A 15,676-nucleotide genomic window follows, 5' to 3' on the forward strand; every position below is an offset into this window, starting at 1 on the left:
ACTTCTTCAAGTCTCCTTTGCCTCACTGAAACCCAAAGAAGAGTCAAATGAAGTTATGTTTAATTAGTTTCTGACGTTTAATTAATAGTCATAGATGTTTAACTACTTAAAAGTTGTTAAAAGTTAAACAACTACTTAAAAGTTATTAGTTATGTTTAATTAATAGTTAAAGAGGACCCACGATTCTCAGTAAAGCTAAAGCATATTCGATTAAGAGCTCTGCTTGTAACTATATACATGGCTTATTCATCTAACTCTTAATAATTTGGCTCTGTACTCTGTAGGTTTAAGACCCCCACCCCCCAGAAACTGGTCTGTGGATACTCAATAAATATTTCTATATTTACAGTCGTAAATCCTTGTCTTTTTTTTTTGGGGGGGGGGGGCGTTCTTTTTCTGGATCTTGAGAGGGGGGAAGTTGGTCAATGGGATTTTGGTTCTCCTTGACCAAGAATCCTATGTTCATTTTTCAGATTTTTGTGGGGATCAGGGAAAGTTTATTTTCCTGGGTATCACTTATCCGGGTAAGTGATACCCATCTCCTAGGTGGATAAATAACTTTCCCACCTAGGGGTGGAAAAGTTGCTAACACTTGAGTGGGACAAAAATACCCCTTTTAATAATGGATTTTTATGACTAAAATGGCCATTACCTTATTTACTTGAAACATAAAAGAACGTGAATAAATACGTTTACCCGGGTCAGTATTTCTCAAGAAAATACTTACCCAGATAATTAGATTTACCTGTGTAAATAACTTACCAAAAAATAAACAGGGCCTTTGTAATATATACCCTGCAATAAAGCTCACATTTTATCATTTTTGTATAAACAATTGATAATTTTCATGTACCCGACTAGTACCAATTATTTGGTGGTTGGTCTGTCGTATATCCAGATCCATGGCCCACTAGACCCAGCCCATGTATCTATGTTTATTTTCATATGGCATTTGACATTCACCCCAGCTTATATTCACAATTACCAGCAAACGGTAGCCATCTAATGGCGACGTTGACAGTAGTAATAGACTAATATAAGGTGTCACTCCAAAAGTAATTGTGTCAAAATTGCTGAAGTTTCTAATTGTTGCTGAAATCTCTATTGAAGTTTGGTAATTACAATCACCTCCCCTGAACTTTCTGACATAGTTACAAGTAAATCTTTTTTGTGTCAAAATTTAAAACCTACCAACAGTATGTGGAATGACAATACATCCCGTTTTCCCAAAAGTTATAACTTTTGACACTACATTATCCATGCGTCCTGTTTCTCTAAGGTTCCCAAGTCTAAGATAGTTAAACGGATAAACTCAACTAAGGGCAAGAAATAGGGATGACAATTTTCCTCATACAATTGGAGTCCCACCCTGAATGGGGTGGGTTCTCCCTGATCTTAAATGGGTACGAGGCTTACATATAATTCCCTGATCCCACCCGAAACCAAGTGGTAAATTATTAAAATTTCCTAAAATTTAATATTAATTTCAAAAATATCCCTAAATTTCTCTCGAATTCTTAAAACCTCTAGGATCCCATATAATCCCCTTTCTAAAATATCCCTAAATTCCTATAGTCTAATTGCTATAATGCCCTAAATTTCTACAATCCTATTTTTAAAACACCTTCAAATTGGCATGTAATTTTAGGTGGTTGCCTCGAGGTGGGGCAAGTTCAGAAATTATCCCCAACGGAGAGGGGGTGTCCTGCTCCACCACTGGGGACAGGTAGACAGGGTAGAGGATTTTGGCTAGAGGGCGGGGACAGAGAAGGGATGCCCCACCCCATTGCCATTCCTAGGCAGGAAGGAGCTTTAACCAAATTGGTTATTTTTTATATTACATATGCAAGAATAAACTAGTTCTCTGTTACTATTCTATATAATGTTAACGTGTTCAATGGTCAGATAAAGTTGATGCTAGCTTATGAATTTGTATGATCGTGTCTGCGATGCTCATTTACCTTTAGTCTCAGTTTAAAAGGAATACAAATGCAAATATGTACAATATAAATACATATAAAATATTAAGTTTGGCACTCTACATATTTATATTTCTACTCCTTTCAAACTGAGCTGTGTACTTTTTCCAAACTGTGCCTAAATATTGTTTGTTTATGGCTTTATGCTGTTTCACGCATGTTATCTGAATCAATTTTAACTGATGAGTTCGTCATAGAAAGAACGCCATAGCAGTACGTTGTGGGAAATGATGTAAATAGAGGTCTATAAATAATCCGTGCCTGTTCATCGAACATATATCATAATTTGGGTTCTGGTCCTTCTGGTGATAATGAGACCAGATATCGATTTGATGGAAAATATCGATTTGGTGGAAATAACGCTGCTATCCTTTGGATTCAGCCGTGTTTGGTTTGATAGAAAATTAGAGAGAAACAAAACGTTGAGGGAAAATTTTCAATGATTTTATGAACTTTCTTAAGAATTTTCCTCAACTTTCTGTTTTTCGCATTTTCTATCAAACCAAACACAACCTAAAAGGTGCCATATGAACGTTGCACCAGAGACGTCCATATTCCTTTACCAGTCGTTACATGATATCAAAACTCTAGGTTATAAGGAGCAAGAAACCCGTTTATTTAATATTAAATAAAATATAAAAAAAAGATATTGAATAGTTTGGTGCAGCATAAGAGTGCTGGTTCAAGTGCAAGTGTGGTCACTCGGCACATAAAAAATGCCCTAGGTTGACGTTTAGTTGGACAGGTATTTAGAACTGATTTGAATGCTTACAATTTATCACTGGATATGACCTTTGATGGAGTTCAATGGCGAAAATGTTGAGAGGTAACGCGACCTCATAGTTGTTCTGGGACTAAGATACATCTATTAATGCAATAAATGTCATTCCGTGTCAAGACTTTCTGGCCCTTGCTTGAAACAAGTGTATCTTACATACGTAGCAAGCTTTACATGGAAAGGATTATAGTAATTGTGAGGAAAAGAGATGAGGAAAGAGAGTGAGTCATTCAAACAGAGGCCAATAGCCAAAACATAATCAAAGAGGATATGGCTATGAGGACCCAGGTGATAAAAGCTAGTGCTACAGAAATTTGGAACCTACTGCAAGGGAGTAGAGGTTGTGTCTTGCAAAAATTCAAGTCCCTCGCATAAAGAACTGTAACCCCTGCTGATGAGCATGCTGCTGCAAGTGATAGAGTGGCTGTCACCTGCATTGTCAATTTATTTTTTTACCAATTAATAAATCAAATTCATACTAAAAGCTTAGGAAGTATGTAAAATGAAATCGCAGTTTTTATCACAACCTTAATCCTGGAATATCTAAACACAGAGGCAATTTGCAGCACCATGATAGGCAGAAAATACTCGATCATCTTTGGATCAAATTGTTTAGAGGTGAAGAGCTCTCAGATGGTCATAGGTTGGATGAACCAATCATTGAAGTCCTTGGTCATTATGACAAACTATCAGAAGGTAGATCCTTGACGTCCAATTTGAATATCTCATTAGATGGACTCCAATGTACTAATTCAATGACTACATACGAGATTGGAAGGTATAAGTTGCATCCCCATCTTCCTGGGTAGCACGGTTGATCGTCATTTCTCTGGTAAGAGCTGGATGTTGGCTTTTTGACCTTTTGTGAGATCTTTTTTTTCCTCTTGTTTTTTGTTTCTTTTGGTCTGGTCTTCCTATTCAAGCTGGAGTACTCTTCTATCTTCTTTCCAATTCTTAATAATTTTCTTGGTTACCAGTAGGAAAAAGGAGTATAAAACAACATATTCAAGGAGCAAAAAGGAGGACTAGGCTTAGTGACTTCCTATGGGAACCTGGTGAAGAGAAAAAAGGTCACTTGATTAAGTGGGAGGTGGCAAGTCGGAGCAAGAAAGGAGGACTAGGCTTAGGAAATGTGGTGAGTAAGAATGAGCCTCTTTTAAGTAAGTGGCTTTGGAGGTGGCCCCTGGAGAGGGAGAGGTCGTGGCATGAAGTTGTGAAAAGTATCCATGACTTTCTGAATCAGGTTGGGATGCAGGGGTATCTCGAAGGGCTTTGCTCACAACACCTTGGAAGGCTATCTCTGGCATTCTCCCTAAATTTCTCAAGTTTGTAAGGTACGGTGCTTGTTCTGGAAACTCTATTCTTTTTTGGGAAGATACTTGGGTGAGCACTCAACCCCTAAAAGACCGTTTCCCTTCTCTCTATTCCATCTCCCTCTTTAAAAGAAACCCATTTCTTGGTTCCTCCCCCCCCCGTTTTGCCTTTGGCTTTAAATTGGGATTTTGGGTTTCGGAGAGGGTTAAGGGATGAAGAGTTTCATTGTCTCAGAGCTGTTGTTGCTTCTAGATTCAGTGTGCCTAAACCCCACCAACCTGGACAAAAAAGTCTGGGCTCTAAACCCGGTTAGCTCTTTCGCTTGCGCATCTTTCTTTAAAGCCCTTTGCTCCAACCCTTCCTCTCAGATCTTCCCTGTTAAAGAGGTTTGGTCAAGGCTAATACCCCCCAAAGTAACAGTGTTCTGTTGGGAAGCCTATTATGGTAAGATCAATACTGTGGAAAACTTGCAAAAGAAGAAACCTTGTTTATGTCTGTCCCCAAATTGGTGTTTTATGTGTAAAGTGAAGGGTGAGGATTGTAACCATTTGCTGATATCGTGCTCCTTTGCTGCCAATATTTGGGTGCAGGTGGAACTTGCCCTCTGAAGTAAAGCTGCTGTTCACTCCAAATGCTCTTGGGAGATTGACAAAAAGGGGGAAGTTAATGTGAAAATGTATCAGAGCCACCACCTTGTGGATCTTATGGGAGGAGAGAAATGCTAGAATATTTCAAGAAAAGGAAAGAAGCCTTGCTGAAGTCAAGGAATGTATATTGACAAAGACAATTTCATGGCTGAAATCTTCACAATTGTTGGCAGATTTCTCCTTTGATGACTCAAGGAGAAATTGGGAAGCAGTGGCTTCTACAGTCTCCACTAAGAACAAATTACAAGTTGAATGGAAACCCCCACCGAATGGAGTGGTAAAATTGAACCTTGATGGTAGCTGCCAAGGTAACCCAGGGCCATCCGAAATTGGAGGGATTCTGAGAGACAAAGACAGCAATATGTTGTCTCTTTTCTCAGGACCAGTGGGTGAAGGTGATTCTGTAAGGGCAGAGCTACTAGCGGCGGTACAAGGTATACAGATGGCTAGTCAATTAGGAGTGAGCAATTTGTTAGTAGAAGGAGACTCCAAGGTAGTACTGAGCTGGCTGAATAGCCCAGACACAGTTTGTTGGGGCTACAGGGATCTGGTAAAGAAAGTTAAATGGATGACAAGAAATATGACTGTTAGGTTCCAGTGGGTTAGCAGATCAGCAAATGTAATGGCTGATTCTCTGGCCAAGCAAGGGGTGTCCAGGGGTGATCTGTTTTGGGCTAATTTGTAATGTGTCTCTCAGGTTTGGGCATGTTTTAGTGCTTATGATTCAGTCCTTGGGGGAGGTAACATCCCATGCCTCTTCCTAGGCTGCATGTATTTCTGATACTCTTTCAATAAAATTACTCATATTTATCAAAAAAAATATATATATTCAAGGAGATAGGTAGGAAACTTTCTTATTGGCAACAGAAACTCTTCATTAATCTTAAAAAGAGATTAAAGAGATATGTAAATAAAAAAACTGAAAATAAATGGCCCAAAAGATGGGCCAGAATCCCAGTCTTCACATAAAAATATCCCAAATCTATTATCTGTGAACCCTTGCATTCCATATTCATGAGATCCATTATCCATACTTTGACCAAGGAAATTGATGTCACCTAAATATATCTCTTCTCTTTCAACTCCCAACCTGGATAAGCTTTAAGCCAATGATTTTTCAGATGCCCTGATCTATGTAAATGAGATATTCTCACCCCAGAAGCAAGAGATTTAATTTCTCTAATGAAAGGCATCCAGGAGTTTGATTAGGAAAAATAATAAAAAAGAAAATAGCTAATTAGTTTGTCCTGGAAATTCAACATAAAGTGTGTTTCCAAAAAAGCTAACACCAGGTAGGACATTTATGCAACCAAGCAGTAACAAAGCCTATGTGATATTATTTATCCGAAAGAAGCATGCCTTCCGATGTCAGTATGACTGCAGTCCCTTGGGCAAACAAGAGAATGAAAGACATAACTGCTCTGCAGATTTAAGGATGCACTTCCATGGCAAAGGGAATACCCTCGATCCCAAGAGAGCTCATGTGTGTAAAGAAAGGAATTACACACTTTAAGACTGATAGGCCCCCAATTAACTTTACGTATGCCAGGAAGGGGAAAGGATAGCTTTCGGCTAAGGGGGGAAATAATTGAACATGGGGCAATTATAGCTGGAGGGAATAGGGAGAGTCTTGAGGCATCTTCAGTTAGGAATAAGAAGAGTATGGGCATTTATAACTTGGCCAGCTGGGCATTTATTAAGGGAGTCAGTTATGCTGTGAGAGGAGTATAAGAAGGGGCTTTGGGGGATGGGGGAGATAGGCTTTGGTGGAATGAAGAATACGGTGAGTGTTTGGGAGAGCCGGCAGTCTCTCGAAGAACCGACCAACTGTTACTGTTCTTCTTTTCGTCTGAATGAATACCAGTTTCTTTGTTGATATTCGAGTTGTGTGAATTCTGCTGTGAGTCTGAGAATTGTGTGCGAAGTTTCTGGGACCTAACAGAAGACATTCATACATATACATACAATAATTATGAAATACGGCCATCTCCTCCAGATTTTAATCATTAAATCTCTACTAGCAAAAACTGGTCTTTGCCACAGATTTGGAGGCCATCAGCTCTAAGCTGTACCTGTCTACTATTACTCCAATATGAAATCTTCACATGCAAAGTGCTCAGAAATAAGACATCATGACATACAATTGAAAAGTGGTACACTTAATCATTAAATCTCTACTAGCAAAAACTGATCTTTGCCACAGATTTGGAGGCCATCAGCACTAAGCTGTACCTCTCTACTATTACTCCAATATGAAATCTTCACATGCAAAGTGCTCAGAAATAAAGACATCATGACATACAATTGAAAAGTGGTACACTAAACATAGAAAAATGAAAAGGGGGATTAATAAGTAACTCTAGATAAATTAAGCACATATCATATGCCATGGCACACACACTTTTCAAGGAATTCATGATAGAGTTCCTGAAAATCATGCATCAAATACACGAAATATAAGATAGCAAAAGAAAAGAATATGTGAAAGTGAAACAGTATCATAATGAACGTTTGGGAGTGGATCACAGTACAGTTCCTAGAAAGATTCATAAGTAAATAAAAAGGAACAATAAGAAATATCTGAAAATAATAAAGGACAGCTCAGTGCACTGTGCATGAGGCTCCCACCAATGCAGGGTATGGGGAGGGACAGATGTACACAGCCTTACCCCCTATAACATACAAGGAGGCAGTTTCCAAGATTTGAACCTTGGTTGCTTGGTTGCAACCTATCCATAAATATCTGAAAATGATATTATGATATTTTTTTGCCTAGAATCTATTAAGCAGTAGCACATGTATGAAGGAAACTATATTGCTGCTTTGTTTAAAATTTTATTGAGAAAATTAATTGCAGGCCATAGTAGCCAAAAATATATTAACAAATGATGCAATAAAAGAATTGTAGATTAAATAAATAAAGTTAAAATTGAAAATGAATAAAGTGGTGTCAGAAAGTCAGCTTCCATAAATGATATTTAACACATCATGTATCAAAGTATGCATAGCTCCCAATAAATTCATGCTACAATGTTCATGCTTGTTCATGTCCAAGTATGAGTAAATTGTATACTTATGAAGTTCAACAAAAGAAAGCTAATTTACCCAGTCACCAACAACAAACAGGCTCACTAAGACAGGATTCCGAAGGTCCCGCTTTATCCTCAAAGCATAAGCATCAAGACAAGCAAGTCCCAAACTCCACAGTACTTGAAGCCCCATTGAAGCAATTAAATAGCTGAATCCAAATTACATTAACATCAATGCGGTTACATATAAAAAACAAATATAAATTTTATTATTACATAGTACAAAAGGAAACATGTAGTATATCCATTAGAATAGCACTTAGCTTATAATAAGAAAGTTCCACATGATTGAATCCATTCTCTACCTCTTCACCCATGACCCATTTTCAGACCCATGTGATAGGGCTGTCAACAGACCCTGAAAGTCCAAAATCCAATCCGATTATCTTGGATTCAGATTATTTGTTTACATAAAAGGATTGGATTCTGATTTTGCAATCCACATCCAATTAATAATCTGATCGGATGCAGATTTAATTCCATCCAATCCAATTACAGCCCTAAACAAAAACTTCTTATCGATTTAGGAGTCCACGAACACTGATTCCAAGCTTCCAATAAACAGGTCATAGTTGTCAAGCCAACGCCTAGGCAACTAGGTGGTTTTCAAACTTCACCTTGCCCAGACACCATGCAAAGTTTGTATAAGGTGCACGCCTAGGCGACTAGGCGGGCGCTTAACTCCAAGGCGCACACCTAGACTAGATACAAGACACATTAATACATCCCTTAATACATTGGTCATTTTTACTTTTCTTTTGCTGCAAATAGTTTTTATTGGTTAGTTTTTGTTATTACAATAGAACCTATCACACATTATCACTCTTTTTATTAGAAGAAGAGTGCTGTCTTTTTAGGCTTTTATTTTCATGGCAGAACTGAATAGAAGAGGGAGAGCTGTCCAGTCAGGTATGTTTCACACACAGTCCAACTCCAACTGTAGCTGCAATGCTGCATAACCAACTAGAAGTCTAAACAACTTCGAATATGCCAGGTAGTCAAATGAATCATCATCTTCTTCTCAGTTTTCAGTCCGCCTATTCTTCCTCCTACCCTCTTCGTTTTCAGCCTTTTTTTTTCTTCCTTTTTGTTGGTTCTTCCTTTTTTTTGTCTTTTCCATACGTTTTTTGCATGATTTTTTTTGGAATCAAACAGGGGCTCCGCCCCCTTTGTTTCTTCATTTTCCTGCAAGCTTTTCACCCTTTTCCCTGCACTTTTGTCCTCCTCGATGGTAATCCGGAACAGGGGTTCCACCCCCTTCTTCATTTCACTGAGTTTCTTCATCATTTTTTCCTCTTCACTGATGATCTAAAACAGGGGCTCTGCCCCGTTCTTTTCATTTTCTTTTATTTAGTGTTTCCCTAGTTTTTCTTGGTCTAAAACAGCAGTGGAGCCCCTTGTTCTTTTTCTTTTTTTGGTCTAAAACAGGGCTCTGCCTCCCTGTTTTCTCCTTATGTTCTTTTTTTTTTCTTGGTCGAACACAGGGGCTACGCCTTCTTCAGTTCTTCTTTTAAGTCTGAATTTCTATTTCTAATATTCTGTGTTGCATGCTTTAAGCACGATTACAAGATTCATAAGTAGAAAATTTAGTTTAGAGGTTTGTAGGTTAATGTACAAACCTGGGCGCCCCTTGGTTACAAGAAAGCTAGGTGGGCTCCTTAAGTTCTTTTTCATCACCTAGGCAAGGCCTGGGCGCCCCTTGGTCACCTAGCCTTGCCTTGGCGCCTTGAAAACTACGAAACAGGTAAATCAATATTGAAGTAGATCAAAACAGTGAAGTTACTTTCGGATTTTACTCATGATGACAAAATCAGGTTGTGGGGCACAATTGCAGCTTCATCATCCTCAAGAAAGAAGATTCAAAGAGATTGGGACCCACCTGTAAATGGCTTCTTCAAATTGAATTTTGATGGCAGCAGCATAGGCAACCCAGGTCCTGGAATTGGGGGAGTGATAAGGGATGGGAAAGGAGTTATTCTGTGCCTATTCTCAGGACCGCTCAGGGTAGGGGATTCAACAACCACCGAGATGAAGGCAGTGGTTTTGGGGGTTCAAAAAGCTATGGAGATTGGGATAAGAAAACTGATAGTTGAAGGGGACTCTCATGTTATTATTAGCTGGCTGAAAAGAAATGAGAAGATTCCTTGGTGCTTCAGGAATGAACTTAAAAAGCTTAGAAGACTGTCAAGGGAGATGCAACTGGTATTTCAATGGATTCCAAGATCAGCCAACTGCCTGGCAGATCAATTAGCTAAGCAAGGGGTTTACAGAGAGCATTGTTTCTAGGTTGTACTGTAATTTAACTCAGCTTTCTGTTGTTGAATGTTTCTGTCTTAAGATTGTAAGGGGTAGCCGAAGCTACCTAAAATCTGTAACTTTACTCTAATTTAATAAAATTTCTGTTGCTGATCCAAAAAAAAATTTAAGTAGATCAAAGTAATGGTTTTTTTAATGAAGGAAAACAAAAAAGGGAGGAAACTGGTTTCACAACAATACTTTTTCACCAACTATGATAAATAAAGATCCATTCATTATGAAGTCCCTAAGGCCGCATTTGCTTCAATTTATAAGGGGACAAAACTTTCACTCATTCAACCCTTATATTGAAAAGGAATGCTGTGTTTTGTCTCATTTTGTGACCACTAGATTAAAGTTGTGGATAGTAACTTAAATTGCTAGGCTTAAGCATTACTCCCATGATCCACTAGAAAACAATAACATTATTCCTATGATCAATTTATGTGGATCATAGTAGCAACATTGAAATATTTCCATGCTATGGACTATTTTAAAAAAAAAAAAACTTCCTTGCCATGCTTTTTTCTCATTTAATAAAATCTTTTGATTTTAGTCTTCATTATTTATTTATTTATTTGACTACAAGAAAAGCCCATGATCAAGTGAATGGACCAAATTGCAGCTAATTTTGATTTTTTTTTCAATAAGTCAGCCCAAAATCAATCTTAGAATTGCAGATCTGGCAAAATGTCCATCCTTGTCAGGCTGATTTGGGATATATATGTGTAATGCTAAAGCCCACGGAAAAACCTTATTAGGCATTAAACCCATATCAATTGGTGGAGTTATCTCAGTCTTACCTGATCCCATATCCAACTGTAAATAAAAGAAGTCACTGTCAATGTTTTATTTCAATGTGATTCACCAGACCATCTACTTTTTGTCGATGGAGCCTACATGCCTAATACAGGAGAAACTGCCATTGGTTAAATAATACTTGCTAAAGATTTGACAATTGTTCATGCAGATAGCAGAAGAATTCATGCCACTGCAGCTGACCAAGCCAAATGGTGGGCCCTCATTGAAGGATTGAGAATTGAGGAAGTCTGAAGATCAAGAAGCTACTGGTTTTTTGTGATGCTGCAACTGTTGTAAAAATGGTGAATGAAGCAATCCCAGTGCACTGGAAGGTCAAACATCTTTTTGAAAAAGCTAGAAAGTTACTACCCTTTTTTGATAATGTATATATAAGACATAAGTAGAAGTGCTAATACTGCTGCCCATGGACTGGCTTACAATGCTTGTAAATATAATAGAAATAGTATCTCTCCCAAGGGCAGCAAACCTTTTTTTTTTTTTAACTGTAAGGTGAAGTATTTCATTGATAATCTTAAGACTATACAACTATGCAAACCCCTATACAAAGAATCTGTACATGAGGAAATAAACCTGTATAGCCAAAAAACAGTCCCAAAACCAAAAATGTTATGAACTTCTTACAAAAAGCAAATCATGATAAAAAGAGAACATGATTCCAAAATTGTTGTGGGGTGGCTGAAAAGGGGGGGAAGGAGTAATTTGGCAGTTAAAGAATGAATTCAGGCACTTCAAGCAGGTTTCTAAAGACATGATAATCCAAATAAAGTGGATTAGGAGATCTGTAAATAGCATAGCGGATGGGTTAGCTAAACAAGGAATTCAGAGACAATCCATGTTTTGGGCTGTTTTGTAAATATTGGAAGTGATTTTGGGCTTGCTCCTTGCCCACAACTCCTTGTTGTACTCCTTTTTATAATTAATAAATCATTTTTGTGTTGCTGATAAAAAAAAAGAACATGAATGTCTATTTTTGAATAAAGGGTGATTTGCAGCCAGGAATGCACCATTCCTGAGATCCTTTTAAACACCTCTTCTTTTGTACTTTGTCTCTCTTCAAAATTCTGCTGTTTCTTTCACCCCACACTATCCAAAAGACTGCTGAAGGGAGGATTTTCCGAGCTAATTTTCCAGCCCTGCTTAATTCACTCACATACCAAGAATGAATCCCTTCACATCAGCCGGGAAACACATATTAATCACAAACCAACTCAGCAGTCTTGTCCAAATCCTATAGGTGAAATCGCAATGAAGTTACGAATGACTAGAAGATTCCATGCAACCATTGCAAAGTGTGCAAGCCATATCTGCCACCTCCATACCTCTTCTAACTAAATTGACCTTAGTTAGGATCTTATCCAGCACCACAGGCCAAAAAAAAAGGCAGTTTGGAATGTTCCTGATTTCTCAAATAACCATTTTCTTTTGTCTTCCCCTACTCCAGCTGCTCCAGAGTCATAAAGAACCTGGAGCAAACTGACCAAAGACGCCACCTCACAATCACTTAGATTCCTCCGGAATTGGGGTTCCATATACAAAGCCGATTTTGCTTCTCTGGTTAATCTGCCACTGATGCATCCTTATTGGTAGCTATCTCGAACAGGTTGAGGAATAGAACCCTTAATTGACCATTCCCACATCAATAATCCTTCCAAAATAACACTCTCTGACCATTGCCAACTTCATATTTTATACCCTTCATAAACTGAGAATTAATTCTGTATAGCCTTCCAAACTGAACACCCATAAGATGATCTTACTTCTTCTGTCTCCCACTCCCAGCTGCTGGAACCATACTTAGATACAATTAACCTCCTCCACAGACTATCTGGTTGCTCATTAAATCTCCAAAACCACTTCCCTAACAAAGCATTGTTGACCTCTTTTACTGACCTGATTCCCAAACCCCCCATTTGCTCTAGAACAACAAATTTTCTTCCAACCCACCAGATGGTATTTTGACTCCTTCCACAGGAAGTCTCTCATCTTTTTTTTTTTTAACACAGCAGCCCTATTTTCCGAAATTGGGAATAAAGACAAGTAATAAACGGGAAGGGAAGATAATACACTTCTAATTAGTGTGACTTTGCCCCCTTTTGATAAGCATTTGGTCTTCCAAGAGGCCAACTTTCTATCCACTTTTTCAATGACTGGCTCCCAAATGGAATTGGATTTATAGTTTTCACCCAGAGGCATACCCAACCCAAATACTTTGTTGGGAGTTTACCAACTCTGCAGCCCCAATCAACAGCCCATGCTTCCAAGTTTATCACATTCCCGTTGCCATTATTTAACTCTTTTGGATATTTATAAGGGCTCATTATCTCATAATGAAGGGTTTGGTTTCTTTTCTTGCAAAAAAAAAAAGAAAAAAAAAATCTCCCATAGGTTTAACAGGTACCTTTAACAGTGATTATTTTTGAAATTGTTGTCAGAGCTTGATATAAAGAAAATATAAAGCAGAATGGCCTTCACATAATGGGAATAGGAAAAAACCAATATAGAATTAAAATAATCATTTGATAAGCATCACTTACTAGGCACAAAAAAGTAAACTTGGTCCAGTTTCCTTGTGAGAAACAAATGTCCAAGGTTGTGCTTATCATAGACAATGTCATTAAATTTCACCATCTTTATGTCAGGATGGGAAAATCTGTATCAGTTTTTGTATGTGGAAGTATGGATCTCCTTCCACATGTAGCAAGGACAAGTGGGTAAGAAAATGCCCCAAATAATCTGGTCAGGCTATCAGTTTAGCTAAACTCATCATAAATAAAACAATTACAAGGTAAACTTATCCCATCTAAAGTTGTTTTGGACATCATACTTCCCTTTGGCTTAAGTGGAAAACCGGTTGGAACCAATATAGAGATCAAGGACTCAAAGGTAGACAATGGAAGAGGGTAAAGTTGTTTTCAACTAGTAGCAGTCCATGTCAATGTGTTTCATATGGTTGGACAAGACTAAATTTGAAGCATTTTCGACTAAACATAAGAACATATTTATCAATACTACAGTATAAAAATAGAAAAATAATAACAAGTGTATTTCCACTAAAGTACTCTGGACCTTGCTGCAAGACGTTTAAATTTACAAATCGATCTGAAACGGGAAATTTTACTGCACACTGTGACAGCAGGTAGAATGTTCAAAAATGGTTCAAACACGAATGGTCCATAAACTGAACAAACAGCAACCGACACGTAATATATCGATCAGTAGTTTAAGTAGAAATAAACAAGAAAAGCAAGATTGAAATAGTTATAAAAAAAAAGTAAAGCAAGATAGAATAGAAACAAGTTTATACTTTCCATGAAGAGCAACTTAAATATCTTATGAAATAAATGAAAAGATAAGAAATATGGCATTCTAAAGTCTATATACACCAAGCTCATCTACCTAGCATTGATCAGATAAGTGAACAGAATAGATACATAAATTCACAAAATCTTATTTTCTGTAAAGCATTCTTCCAAAATAACATTTAGAAATACAGGGAAAGAATATAGGATAGCACATAAATGGGAAAATAACGTTTAAAAGAGATGAAATGGGAGCAAAGAAAAATACCAGAAAGCGGTATAGTTAGAAAAGCCAAAGGCAGAGACCATCGCCCCAATGGACGCAGCAGCAAACAGGCATTGTCCTACTCTCAGAAGAAGCCCACTCACAGTGCCAGGGCTCCCAAACAAATCCTTCATTTCTCTCTGCTCCTAGGGCCCTTTCCCGAAACAAAGGGCCCTGTAGGAACCCTAGATTTCAAAATCTCCCCATGAATGGAGCACCCTCCAAACCTCCTCCATTTTTCATGCGATTTCAACCAATTCAGGGAAAAAAGTGACAGAAAATCCTTCTAGTCTCAACTACTAGATTTACACAGGATCAAGCTCCAAGGTTTCAATTTGAGTCTTCTGACGATCGAAGAGCTCCGGATACTGGGTTTTGCACGCTTTCTTCCTCTTTGAGAGAAGATCAGTCTTACCGAATCGACTGGCTCTTCAAGAAACCCTATAATCTGAGATTCGCAGGAGCTTTGAGGATTAAATATTATACAATGAATAGTTAATTGAAGAAAAAACAATGGAGTTGGAGCAGTTTAATCGTCTGAGAATTCGTCGTACGTGGATTTCTTTTATCATTTTAACCTTCATACTTACTTTTTCTTCCTGACTGTCTGTGTTCTTGTCGTTGGAACCTTGCTGGATCCGCGAGTATCAGGTTTTGATCCGTCTATTTTATCCAAGCCTTTTTGTTTATAAAAAAAAAAAAAAAAAGGTCACGGCCTCACGGGTACCGATTAAAGTTGCTACGCGTCCATGTAGGTTTTCCTATGACCTCGCTTTTTCTTGAAATTACAGTCCATATCCCCACTCTTTTGTTGTCGATCCTGTGGGCCACTCCTCGATCTTGATAAGACCCAATATCTACTAAATCCTGGCCGTCCAATCTAAAAAACTTTTTCCATAAATGGAGAAAAAGAAAAAAAAAAAAAAGAATGTTTCTGTCTTTTCACTTTTCGGACACAACTGAAACTCAACTGAAAAGAAATGAATGCTCCCTGTTTGGTTTTGACAAAACTGAAAAAATCTCTCTTGGCTCATTGGCTGATATTGATGATCAAGTACTCCATGCTGCCACGTGTCCAGTTCAAAAAAATCAGAGCCACACATGAGTACCAGCCTAGAAACTGCCGCCTTAACAGTTAACACATCGGGTTCTGATCGAGTTGGGTACTTGGGTGGCCCAATCATCTTC

At 38.0% G+C, this 15,676-nt stretch overlaps 1 protein-coding gene across 1 annotated transcript; it reads right to left on the reverse strand.

Moving 5' to 3' along the window:
- Positions 1–2,847: 2,847 nt before the first annotated feature.
- Positions 2,848–15,207, reverse strand: LOC148868785 (CASP-like protein 5B2). Its single transcript, XM_088969253.1, has 4 exons — positions 15,079–15,207; positions 14,492–14,936; positions 7,824–7,956; positions 2,848–3,188 (listed from the first exon to the last, which is right to left on the reverse strand). Exons 2-4 carry the CDS (start codon positions 14,620–14,622, stop codon positions 2,988–2,990), a joined length of 465 nt encoding a protein of 154 aa, XP_088825379.1. The 5' UTR covers positions 14,623–14,936; positions 15,079–15,207; the 3' UTR covers positions 2,848–2,987.
- Between the last annotated feature and the right edge of the window lie 469 nt (positions 15,208–15,676).

This window comes from Nelumbo lutea, chromosome 2 (genome assembly GCF_056320005.1).
Source record: "Nelumbo lutea isolate HS-2025 chromosome 2, American lotus-T2T, whole genome shotgun sequence".
Taxonomy (NCBI): Eukaryota; Viridiplantae; Streptophyta; class Magnoliopsida; order Proteales; family Nelumbonaceae; genus Nelumbo; species Nelumbo lutea.